This window comes from Halichoeres trimaculatus, unplaced genomic scaffold, assembly GCF_033239565.1.
Source record: "Halichoeres trimaculatus isolate MK-OKI-2021-1 unplaced genomic scaffold, fHalTri1.1 fHalTri1_scaffold_12, whole genome shotgun sequence".
Lineage (NCBI taxonomy): Eukaryota > Metazoa > Chordata > Actinopteri > Labriformes > Labridae > Halichoeres > Halichoeres trimaculatus.
This window is the reverse complement of record NW_027437190.1, coordinates 20,246,319-20,259,424: the sequence shown is the minus strand read 5'-3', so window position 1 is coordinate 20,259,424 and position 13,106 is coordinate 20,246,319. Positions and strand designations below refer to the sequence as shown.

The 13,106-nt window shown below is 39.3% G+C and overlaps 1 protein-coding gene across 1 annotated transcript in view; it reads left to right on the top strand.

Moving 5' to 3' along the window:
- The window catches only part of LOC141800643 (exostosin-1a-like), a 46,057-nt gene that overhangs the window by 27,337 nt on the left and 5,614 nt on the right, over nucleotides 1-13,106 (top strand). Inside the window, exons 2-7 of the mRNA XM_074683311.1 lie at nucleotides 4,182-4,275; nucleotides 8,537-8,644; nucleotides 9,025-9,144; nucleotides 11,230-11,362; nucleotides 11,936-12,054; nucleotides 13,011-13,106. Of these exons, the coding sequence (XP_074539412.1) occupies nucleotides 4,182-4,275; nucleotides 8,537-8,644; nucleotides 9,025-9,144; nucleotides 11,230-11,362; nucleotides 11,936-12,054; nucleotides 13,011-13,106 (670 nt within the window). The remainder of the gene's footprint in view (nucleotides 1-4,181; nucleotides 4,276-8,536; nucleotides 8,645-9,024; nucleotides 9,145-11,229; nucleotides 11,363-11,935; nucleotides 12,055-13,010) is intronic.

The following is a 13,106-nucleotide window of genomic DNA, read 5'->3' as shown; positions in this document are numbered from 1 at the left end:
TACACAGGGTTGTTTGATCTCCTTATATAGATCAAAACGCTCATGTAGTAATTGCTCCTGCAAACGAAAACACTATGCATGTGTTTTCTTTAACACCCTAGCCCGATTCAAGTCCTCCTAAAGAAAGTGCTGAGTTTTGAAGAAGTGAATTTGTTTTGCTCACTGGCTCCCCTTTTTCTGTCATGGTTGTCCACATGTTTAGTGTGCAGTCTTGTCAGAGGAAACAAAGCAGCCCTGGCAGTGTCTTGAAATATTGAAGTCTCTCTGATGTGTTCCAAGATCAGAAAGAGGCTTTGTCCGTTTGCGTCGTGTGCGATATTCTTACCACGGGTGGCTCTGACTGTGTGTGGGGCTTGGATACGACATCCAGTTGTCAACTGCTGTTTTCTCATCTTTCCCTTTCTCATCCAATGATACTCACTTTCACTCTGTGCCTTTCAGGCCAAAATTCCTCTGGCTCGAACGCATAGTCCGGGAAACAGCCAAGCAGCTCATCAGCTTGGCTCAACTGTGACAAAAAAGAGGAAGCAGAAAATGAGAAATGAAGTCAGTGTGTGATGGGTGAGGGGAAAGAGAGTAGGATAGCACTTGAGCAGCTTTATTTTTCCACTCTCAAGTCTGTCTTGGGGAATCTCGTCATGGATCATGTCTACAATGGATCTTAAGAGCAGAGTATTTTTTAGGATCCATGCCAACTTTTTTTAACATTTTTATTTGCTTTTCCTAAATTTGGCAAGATATATTCTTATTGACTAAATACTTTTTGCCGATCCAATATAATTCAATCACAGTCACCCATTTATTTGCAGCAGCTTTATTTTTGAAAACAGGTTTGGTAATAGATGATTGATAAGATGTAGTGTAGTTGTGATGTCCTTTCTTACAAATGTTGCCCAGCAGGATAACATTGTCATTTTATATAAACAGATATATCAATGACATATCAATGATAAAAAAAAATTTAAAAGAGGTTTTTCAGATGTAAAAGTAGTAATTCCCACTCACTATGAATCTGACTCAAACTGAATCAGAGTCAAACTCTCATTTGAGTGTTTTTCAAATGACTGCTGATACTACTATCACATTTGCCCTGGTTGTTGCAAACAATACTACAACATACAGCTCACGGAACAAAGATTGAATCAAAGAACACATGGAAATATATAAAAATAAATAGCCTTCAGATTGAATAGTATGAGTGTGACATGTTGCAGCACACAAGACAGTTTAAATGAACCCACATGAGAACTTAAAGTTGTCACAGAGCCTCTGAGGCCATGTGTCCTCTGATTTAGTCCGTCCTGTGAGCTGTTATGTCGTGAATGTGTGAGGTCTCTCACGCAGATTATTGAAGACAAACACTTTGGCTCTTCTTCTGAGCCTCCTCAGGCACTTTGACAGAGTGAGCCGCGCATTTCTTTTTTAACACCAGCCATTCTTGTTGCTAGGAGACTGGTTGATCTTTTTTTCTTTGACTCAGCTCACTTCCTGTTATCCTTTTGTCTTTCTGTGCATCATACTGCATTCTGGTCCCACAGTATTAATAAATAAGGTTTAATTATACTCATAACTGACAAGGTTTATGATATCTGAATTCAAATAGAATTTAAAGAAGAGGTGATGTAGTTGTTCAGAATTACTGCTGAGTCCTTTCTCTTTCACTGAAGAGAAATACTGGAGAAAACAGACAGATGCAAAGCAGAGGATTCACAGCTTTATTATTGATCTGAGTTGCTGTATAGGAGAGATGACACTGCGTTACTGCACTTCAAAACAGCACTAACATTTACAAATTAACTCAGATGAGATTAAAAAATCCAACTCATACATGAGAACTATTCCCAATATTTGGGTCCAACCAGATTCAGATCACAATCTGATCATTGGGGATTCAAACCAGGCCCTAAATCTGGCTCAAAATTGATTTTTGTGCGACCAGCTGGTACTGAACTATTACACTGGACAATGTAAGCAGATGCTTTTGATGACATCACTGGTTTTGAGTCCCTTTTTTTTCAATCTTATCCATCAATTGAGAAACAGCTACACAATTAGGAAACCTGTAAGTCATTCTGATAGCCTATTCCTCTTTTTCACTCTCAAAAACAAACTGTGTGGTCTTGGAGATTTTCTCACAACAAAGAGGAAGAGAATGGAAGGAGGTGTCAGCAGTGTGATCAGGCTGTTGCTGTAGGCTTAATCTAATGTTCAATATGATTGTGTAATCATATCTAGTATCTCAGGCTGAGGCTTGAAAACATTGGCTATTAAATAGGTTCCCACTATTCATGCTTTTTTTGTTGTTAGTTTATGTAACACCAGCAGTGCGGCACAAATTTCAGTTTCTGACTATGTTCTAAACTGGTTAACAGCATGACGTAGGACTCCTCTGCTCCATTACATTATTTATCCTCATTTTATCATTGTGTTTGAAGTTATTGCCTTACTTGTATTTCCTGCTTCATTGAAGCATTAATTCAAGTAAAAATTTTGGTAAAAAAAAAAAAACTGATTCAACTCAAGCTCTGAACATTAAGGCTGAGACAAGATTTCATCTCATGTTGTGCAGAGCTTAAAGGTGACTCTGCAAAGTGAAGCTAGCAACTGTTTTTTTACAGTGTCACCAAACTGTCGGTCCCCTTTAAGTATTCATAGAATTTACTAAAAGCACAAATCATAGCAGGTGTAGGTTTTTGAAGAAAGTATTTCTGAGCATTCATCCTCAGCCTCACTGACATGCAGCAGCACACTGTGAGTCTGCTCCTCCCCACAGGCAACCATCTGGAAGAGCAGAGAAGAATGGAGGTAAGCATGCAGAGGAACATCTGGTCTGCTCTGAGTCTGCACTGACAGGGAATGTGATGGATGGATTTCCACTGAGCCAGGCTCAGATATGAACCTATACTTTGTTTTTTTATTGGCCTGTGAAATGGTCAGTTATTATGAGCCACTAGCTGGATTATTTGTTTGCTGTGCCTAATGATAGCCCATCACACAGAATCAATGATGGAGCTGGGTGATGAAGCAGAGTGAAGTTTGATAATGGATACAGACGCATGCTGGGTCACATCCCAGATGTTACTCTGGTGACATTATTTACTAAAGCTTACAATTATCAACTCTGTCAGTAATGGACTTCTATGGACATTATAGTGTAGTAGTATAGATGTCATCAAGGTTAACTCCAGCTTTGATGCTTTTTGTGGCTGTTAATCTTCTCTCATTTTACTGTAGGGGCTGTCAATTGCAAGTGTAATCTTCCATCAGATTATCCATTAAAACATAACATTTTTGCCAAAGCTCATTTACCATTGCAGCCAACATCCACCATCATGTCAATGTGCAGTACAGTGGTTATTGTTATATACTCCAACACACGTGCTTGAAGCAAGGCTGACATGTGTTTGGACTGTTTGTTGACATGTGAAATAAAGTGCATCAGTGAAATCCTCAAGTCTTTATGGTAACGCTGACACTTCAGTATGAAACTTGGATAGAAAAAGCTCTGCAGTGCACATGTTGACAGCTGAGAAAATAAACAGATTGCATAAGTAACCTGTATACACGTTAAGAGTGAAGGAGAGGGAAGGAAAATAGCTCCACAGGCAAATGCTGTCAGCAAACTCACCTGTATCCATTTCTGCATTCTCATGATAAAATGTGCATGTTTAGATTCAGACAAATACTCAGATTTTATTTTAAATATTTGTGCATTAAATTTCAAATACACTGTTCACACATTCAGTACTATCCATTAAAACCCAGTCTGCACATCCTTGCTTGTTCTCTATCTGGTACACCTCTAAAAAACTACACTGAAGGAATGCCAAGCAGCTCCTTAATCCAAGCTAGTGCTGACTGAGGTTTAGATTGGATGGAGGGAATGAGGAAGAAGCCAGGGATGTTGAGATGTGCAGGTGAGAGGGCAAAGGGTTTATAGTTGAATGGGGAGACAGAGAATGAGAAAAGTTATTCTTGAAAGAGCGTATGCTTTCCAGGTATTTCATTGTCAAAAAACAGTGATTTATCTGCTCTGTGGTCTATGCTACATTCAGTATTTGTTCCTGGGGTCTGATTTTTTTATGGGACAGCAAAAAACCAAATGACTGAAAATATAGTATGATTTCATATGTTAGAAGAAGTGATTGCTAAGTGAGCTTCTGTTGTGTGTTATCCAACAGGTATGACTACAGAGAGATGCTCTACAACTCCACATTCTGCCTGGTACCCAGAGGACGACGGCTGGGCTCCTTTCGCTTTTTAGAGGCTTTGCAGGTCAGTGAACCACAAACAGATGTTGCCTCTAACACAGGACGGAGCTGTTAATGAATCGGAGTCAGTTAGGAGGGAGAAAAAAGTGTTTTGTTTCATATTAGACATCACTAAAGGTGAAAAAATAGGAGGTGCAACACTGCATGCAATACAGCAGCTAAATACCATTTAGGTCCCAGATTCAATTTCATAAATAAATGAGTATGAGTCTTTGATCTAAATGCTGACTAACATATAGTCAATACTGGTAATTGGATTTTGGGTGTCTGAATTTCTGAGTAATGAGGTACATTTTAGAATTTCATTTAGCAAAATGACCAAACACAAGTTGAGCTACTTAAAGACATCTCGTGATGAGTCAGCCCTGAATTATGCTGATCCAATGAGGCCATTAATAAATGGCAGTGATGAATGGAAAAAGTGATGGAATCAGTTCTTCCCAGTAGCCCTCATTGCTTTACAGAGTGTTATGATCCAGACAGTGTTGATACAGCTGTGTCTGACTCAGAGCATGTCATCCTTCTCACTTGTTTTTTTCTTTTCAATTCTTTCTTTGACCATCTGTCTTCACCCTCCGCCCCGAGTCTTCCTTTCCTGAAACACTACACTTTTCTTATACTGATACATTCTCACGTGAATGTCTCTGTTTTCTACTTTCAATGATCCCTTTCTTTAAATGTAACAGATATCCAAGTATCTTTCATGACATGAATGTCATAAGCGGCGGTTAAAGCTGAAGGACACGCAAATTTCACGAAACAGTTTTCCTCAGGGAAGCTCTGTTTTAAAATAACTTATGTTGAATAAGAAAAGAAAATGGGGATAACCTCATGGGATGCATGACCTGACCACTGGACTGTATTGATGGCTAGTAGTTTTATGATTTGACCTATTACTTCTTTTTACATGAAATGATTTTAATATGTACACCACTTATTTGCTCTTATTTGAGAACATATGAATCATGAAAAAGTATTTTCTTTTCTGAGCACATCTGCAGACAAAATGACATTCTCAGTGGTCTGTCTTCTCAGAGTAATGGACCTGTATGTCTTGAAAAATTCAGAATTGGTGTCTCCGTTGTGATCTTATGAACCATTGTTATTTTTTTATTTATTTTAGACCCTGGAATTGCCTAAAGTCACCCAAAAGCGTAGTTTAAAGTAGAGCCCGACCGATTAATCGGCCGGGCTGATTAATTTATTTATTTATTTTATTTAATTAATATGCCTGTCACCGATTAATTGTAGCCAATTATAAAAAATTTTGCTCCACGGAGATTCTGTCGCTCCTGCTCCTGTGTGTTGGGCTGCACACTGCCCTAGTGCCTTACCCCTCCATCCACCATTATGTAATGTAAGACTATCGATGTTTAAACGTCACAAAAGTTGCTTTTTTTGTCAGATAAACAGAGATAAATGCTACTGTTAATTCACACGTCCACCATTATCTAATGTAAGACTATAGAATAACATTTTAATGTTGTGTAAGTTGCTCATTGTGTGTTTACAGTTTGATTTTTTTTATTGTGTTTAAAGTTTGACTTATTTATTTAAAGTGTTTACAGTTTGACTATTTTATTTATTATTGTGTTTACAGCTTGTTCTTATCATTGGTTTGCATTACAGTTCTCATGTTGACATTTTTACAATTTAAGTTCCTTGTTTTAATTTAATAGTGCTCTGTCTCTGTCTTGAATCATATGGGTATTATAATAATTTGTGTTCATAAACAGTATATATCCAGTTTATATCAATGAATTTATTATATATATCAGCCCATATATCGGATATCGGTCGATATATTGGATATCGGCTTTTTTTGCCCCCCAGTATCAGTATCGGCATCGGCCCCAAAAATCACATATCGGTCGGGCTCTAGTTTAAAGTTGTTGCAGTGTCCCCAGATACTGGGTAAACTGTACTGTGAAAAGACAAAACCCCATATTAACATGGCCCAGAACAGCCAGTAATTTCCCTTTGTCTCAGTGTTAGAAGTCAAAAATTGACTTTCCTGTCAGAAATCAAGGATGCTGGGTTTTCTGCTCCTCAGAGAGGAGGGGCCACCTATCTTTACATCAGCACACAGCTTGGAAATTCAGCATCCCTAATGGTTTGGGGTGCATAGGTGCTCATGGCATGGTTAGTTAACAAATCTTGGAAGGCACTATTAACTCAGAACAATGTGCTGTCAACCAGACAATGTCCTTTTCTTGGGAGTCCTTGCAGATTTCAGCAACACAATGGCAAACCACATTCTGCACCCAGCGTGTAGTAGAAGAGTTAGGGTGCTAAACTGGCCTGGCTGCAATCCCAGTTTGTCACTCATTGAAAACATTCAGTGCATCATAAAATGAAAATTACGACAGTGGGGACTCCAACATTTTGAGCAGCTGAAATCCTTTGTCAGTCGAGAATGGGGCATCATTTCACATTCCACAAACTGTCCCCAAACATTTGCTAAGTGATGCTCAGGAAGAGGGGAACTCACCCTTGTCCTAACTTTTATGAAACTTGCTCCTGGCATAAAATTTTAGTGAGCTTTCTACTTATATGGAATTTGAGTTAGGATACCTGGGGACGGACTGAGCATGTGACTGAAATACAGTTTTTCTATTCAGTCTCAATTCTGAGTGCATTCTTCTGAGAAATTTCAGTGGCAGAATTTGACTGGAGAATCTTTTTTCTTGAGTTAATGCAAATTCAAAAAAGATCTGTATTTACTTTGTTATAATGTCTTTATTCAAAGCAGCCAAAGGTTTGTTTTTCTTCTTTGTGAGTTATGTTTATTTCAGAAATGTAAACTCTTGTCCTGGGACACGGTGGAGAACAAGGTAGAGAAGAGATAAATTTTGAGCCTGGACTTTAAAGTTTACATTAGAAGTCAGGCAGTGACTGTTTGTGAGAAGGAATGGTGAGATAATTGCCCCACCAGGGAGTCAGGACTTAGCTGAAGTGAGACTGTGGACTCATGACCAGGTCCTCACAGAGGGGAAATCAGTCAGCTGGTGTAAAGGGCTTGACCATTGCCTGGAGGTATTAGTGGGTCTCTCTTTTTCCTGACATGCACAGGATTTGAAGAAGGCAGCTGGATACTGTGTGGAAAAGAAAGGCCAGGCAGGCTTGCAGCATCAGAAATACCCTGGAGCAGACATGCTTATAGGCCAGATAGGTGGCTGTGTTCAAGTCAGGTGAAGGGAAGTCACATGAGAAGGGGTTGACTGATCCAGCAGATGATGTAGAGTGCAGACCTGAAGGATCAGGTTGTGCAATCCAGGTGACCTGTCGATTGAGATTTTCTGCAACATGAGCATGTTTGCAAAATGTAGGCAGAGCACATCAGGGAGTCTCATTGATGAATGTCTGTCCTGTGTGTGTGCGTGTTTGTGTGTTTGTGCTTATACGCATGTGTGGGTGCATAATGTGATGAGCTGGGAGAGGATTGAGCTCCAGGAGTCTCTAGTTGATTACTCAGAGCAGATAGGTAGAGAAAACATGGAAGCGTTTCAGCAGATTGCTGCCTTCACTAATGACACCAAGGAGATTAGACGGGCACTGCAGCACTCTGATGCCGGAGGATTGTGCCTAAATGTGTCTGTGTGTGTGTACATGTGTGTTGACCAAGGCCAATCAGTGAATTGTGCCACGCTTAACAGATTAAAGGGCCAGTCACAAACATGAACAGGAGTTTGTGTACGCAAGAGGGTGAATAAAATCACATGCAAGCAGAAATACGTGGGTTGTCCTTGTGTTTTAACTGTGGTTGCTAGTTCAACTCCTTGCTATGTAGCTTCACTGCATGAAATTTTCCTGACTTTGTACTTCCCACATATCCCGTATCTCTTCAGCTGTCCTTTTTAACTAGAAAAAAAGCACCAAAATAGTCTTTTGTACATGTGGGTTTAATGTTCAAACATGTTACGAAACGATTCTCCCTTTCCACAGATCATAATGATCATTTTATGAAGCTGCTCTGCCCATTCTCTTTGAGAGTTAGTCATCAAGGTACCACAATGCTTCTGCAGCTGATGGAAATGTGTTTGAAGTTGAGTTACTCCCATTTGTTAAATTACCTGATGGGATTGCTGGGGAAATGGGCCATGTACAGTAATTGCATTGGTTTGCAGAGCATGAGCCATGTTGTATTATTTTCCAGTTTTCTCTCCTCTCTCGTCTGTTTTCTTGCTTTTAGCTATACAAGCCGGAAACACGCATCCCCTCAACCAGCTCTGTGTTTTGTGTTTGTGTGTGTATTACTTCCACAGGCTGCTTGTGTGCCGGTGATGCTGAGTAACGGCTGGGAGCTTCCCTTCTCAGAGATCATGGACTGGAATACAGCAGCTGTTATTGGGGATGAAAGGCTGCTATTACAGGTACTAACAACACACGTCTTAAAGTTAGATTTCCTCAAGAGGTTTGTCATCACAAACAAGACAAGTTCATTTTACGCTGCTGCCACATTGCCTTTTAATCTTTCATTTGTTTGAGCTTGGCAGCATTGTTGACCCCAGTTTCCATCAGATCTGATCTTATACATTTGTTCACACAGTGTGGAGTAATTAAAGAAATGCCTTTGCCTCACAGAATTGACTTTTCACTCAGAGCTATGTGTCTGATTGCTATTTTTTTACTCTCACATGAGCTCTGTTTTCTGCATTGACACTACAATCTTTTAAGCTATCAGAATCAAGAGAGCATTGGCAGCTTCTGTTGGACTGTTTTAACATGCTACATGTGTTCATGTCTGTCTTAGATCCCATCAACAGTGCGCTCCATCCACCAGGATAAAATCTTGTCACTGAGACAACAGACCCAGCTCCTGTGGGAGGCTTACTTCAACTCTGTGGAGAAGATAGTGCTGACCACACTGGAGGTGCGCACATATTTATTCAAACAGTTTTGTTGCTCACAAATATGATGCAATTATTTTAATACATGTGAAGTTTTTTGTTTTAGTTTGAAGTGTCTCGGTTCTTCAGTTCGACTTTGTTCAGTCAGTGTAACAGTGCAGAGAGTGCTGCTGCAGACAGTTTCCCACAATGAAATAGCCTAGGTTGAAAACCAAGAGAAATGATACATACTGTTAAACACTGCTGTCATGCTTCTGATGCTGCTCTTTGCTGCGGTTTAGCCATCAATCACGTCCATAGTTTGTTCCTGTCAGATACCATTTGTCTGTTTTCTTCCTCCTGAGTAGCAGGCTATCACACTGCTCTCAGATCTCTTACAAACAAGCAAAGATGAGAGCTGACAAAAAATGATAAAGGTACAGGACACCAGACAGGGTGTGTAGAGCTGTGTGAGCCAGGTTTTTTTTTTTACTGCATTGCCTGTCATGAGTTTGTGTATCTGCAAATTTAGCATATCACAGATATCCGCACTTGACCCCAAAATATCAAAATTTTTCCTCTAGCTTTTACTTCTGTTTGAAAAAAATACAACCAGTCAGTCAGACTGCAGGACAGTGCTGCTGATTGTCAGTCGTGTCACACTTAAGCCCTTTGCTGACAGCAGTCAGACCTCAGATAGTGTTACTGAGGCCTTGTCCCAAGAGAGAGGAAGAGTGCTGGAAGGCAGAGCTGGGACTTCTATGTCAGCAGGCTGAAGTTACAGTCCCAAGTAGCTGATCTTCGATCTGTTTACACTCCCTGCGCCTTAACCCTGCTCTAACACATACCATAGTACAAGACTGTAGGGAGGCCAGTGTTTGGCTTTAAACTGAATCTATTAGAGAGCTGGTATTAGCAGGGGTCCCAAGGTGTTGTGCTGTAAACAAAGTGAAGTTTCATCTTAAGGAACTGTTTATTACCACAATATCTTACAAGAAGTAAAAAGGCTTTATTTTGCCCTGTAGCTACCACAAGCTCCATAGAAAGCTTAATATTTAATGAAGGTATCCTCTCACAGTGCTGTCTTCTCACAGCCTTGTAGGAGTGGGAGGCAGTCAATGCTGTAAAGCATGCTCACAGTTTGTGATATTAAGCCAAATAAACAGACCTCAGGTTTGTTCCTGAGTACTGCTGCTGCATTCTACTTTATATCCACAACTGTAATTAAACTGTTTTATGTTTTTTAAATGTCTAATTCGGAGTGCTCTGGATGGATGTTTTTTCAGCTGAAAGAACAAATCAGTTCTTTGAAAGCTGCTTCTGTGTCATTGTGAATACAAGCCTTCATAATCAAGTCTTAATCTTACTGTCCAGATTAATTAGTGACAATTATTTCCCTTAACACAAATGTGATTTAACTTAAACTAATTCGAGCAACCGCTGCGGAAGTATGAACTTAATATTCTGCTTTTGCTTTGTGTGCAGATTCCCTCTGCATGTTGTGAGTCAGACAATAGGAGAAAGAAATCAACAGATTTATTGCAACTAAAGATGGAGTGTTTAATAACATTCATCTTTATCAGTTGCAAGCATGCAACTGCAGATATCATGACACTGTCTTTTTTATTGGTCTCTTTCTCGGAGAGGGTTTGCCCTCATTTATACATCCTTGGTTTTCAATGTTTGGAAATGGGATTTAAATTAATTTGCCAAAGAAAGCCACAAGGTAGTTGAACTGTTAGTGTTTTTTCTCATTTATTCAGTGTACTGAATGGTGTATAAACTGTGCTATGAACTTGGTTTATATGGTGTAAAAAATGTATAATTCTATAAACAACAAATAATGTGTTTGAAAATGAGGCACAATCAAATAAAACCCCAGAAATTAGATATTCAAAGACAAGGACCCATTCATATTCTGCAGGTTTTTATTTTCAGTGGTTTGATGCCTCAGTAGTTGGTTTGAAAGTGGCTGTATGTCTGCACCCAGTTTCAGGAAAGCTTATTAGATCAGTGTTTGATTTGAAGTGCAAGGACATGAAAGATCATGGCTCTGAGCAAACCTCCTTATGCTTCCTCCTTTACAAAAGATTTGAATATACATATCTTCCACTTCTTTATTTCCACAGATCATCCAGGATCGGGTGCTGCGGCACACCTCTAGGAGTAACCTGATGTGGAATAGCCTGCCTGGAGGTCTTTTCACCTTGCCTCAGTACTCTACACACCTCGGAGACTTCCCTTTCTATTACGCTAAGCTGGGTCAGTTCATTATTCAAGCATATGCTGCTGTTTGCTGCAAACAGCATTAATGGCACACCCTGAGGTTTGATTTTCATCACACAGCTCTGTAACAGCTGGTGTGTGGCAGCTGTGAAAGTCTCATAAACTAACATGTGAGTCAGTGACATTGCCACAAGTTATGCAGTCTGTCTGCATTAATACTTCACATGTCACAGAGAAGCTTACCAATTAGACCTGCCATGTTGTTATGCTGTGTTTTTACTTGATTAATTGGCCTGAAATGAGGCAAGGTGCTGACATTGGGATTTAGTTAATTGGCACCTTTCTCCTTTACAAGCCTTATTAGACCTTTTCTGTTGCTGGTGTGTGCTGAGTAAACACAGCTTGAAGTTAACAAGCGCAAACTTTGAGATGCTGAAAGATGCCACTGTTTGCCTGTTTTGAAAATAAAAAAAAACTCCCTAAAACTATACAGAAAAATTATAACTAACAGAAATGTAACAATTCCACCTTTGAATGATGGTTCTATGAATCTGAATTATAATTAGACCTTTGCATTGATCAACTTTGTCTTCTCCTTGCTGTTATCAGGAATCAAGCCCTACCCCAAGTTTACAGCGATCATTCATGTGGTGACCCCGCTGGTCTCCCAGTCGCAGCCTGTCATGAAGCTGCTTGTGGCTGTGGCCAAGTCCCAGTACTGTGCTCAGGTAATTTACAACCTCAGATATTACAGTTGACATGGCTCACTTCCTATGGTAATTTACAGTGATATTTAATGTGCTGATGTGAAGTGAGTTAATGTTCCATTGAGATGAAATAACATGAGCTGATGTATAAGATTAATGTTCATATGTATCTATAAAACACATGAACAGAAATGTGGGCAGAAAAGGAGGATGGTCTTAAGTCTAGGTGTCAGACTTATTTTTAGATTTATCTCTTCATTACAGTCTTGTGTTGATGTAAAAATGCTTTGAAATACATTTTCTTTTATGCTGAGGATAAAGGGAGGCTGGCCGATAATTTGCAAACCTTCTCCATCTGATGTACTTTGAAGCTCTTTCTACAGAGACTATAATAATAGTAGTGTATGCTTATGGAAATACATGAATTTGTTCCCTGCTGAACAATCAAAGGTACCCCCTTTGAAAAACGTTATAATTTAATATCTGAACAGATATATTCACTAAAAAGCTGTTAATGCTATTTGTGATGACTACAGTTTAGTTTTATTTAGTTTATACAGAGACAGAGCACATTAATAAACATTTCTGTACATATGCCGATTCAGCCAAGTGGGCTAATTTTCAACCGGAGTCAAACTGCAGTGGTTTTTATACAGAGTAAAAAAACAAAACAATATTTGAAAATCTGGTATTTCTGTTGAGTAAAAGTTATTCTGACATTTTACAGTCATAAAATGTGAGACATTTACAGTGGAAGTGTGTTTTACTGTAACACAATGAACCTTTGCTTTTGAAAGATTGGTGAGAGATTTTGATCATGCCTGTTCAAATAAGTCTGCAAGGATTGTTAAATATTAAAGTTATTTTCTCTTCAAACATTATGTGTGCAGAAATAGCATATAGTACATTTTTAAGTTGTTATCAACATGTTATATACAAAATGAAGACCATACTTAACCTCTTTTCCCACTGTGCAGGTGATCGTTCTGTGGAACTGTGACAAGCCTCTTCCTGCCAAACACCGCTGGCCTGCCACCTCAGTCCCTGTCATTGTTATAGAGGGAGAAAGCAAG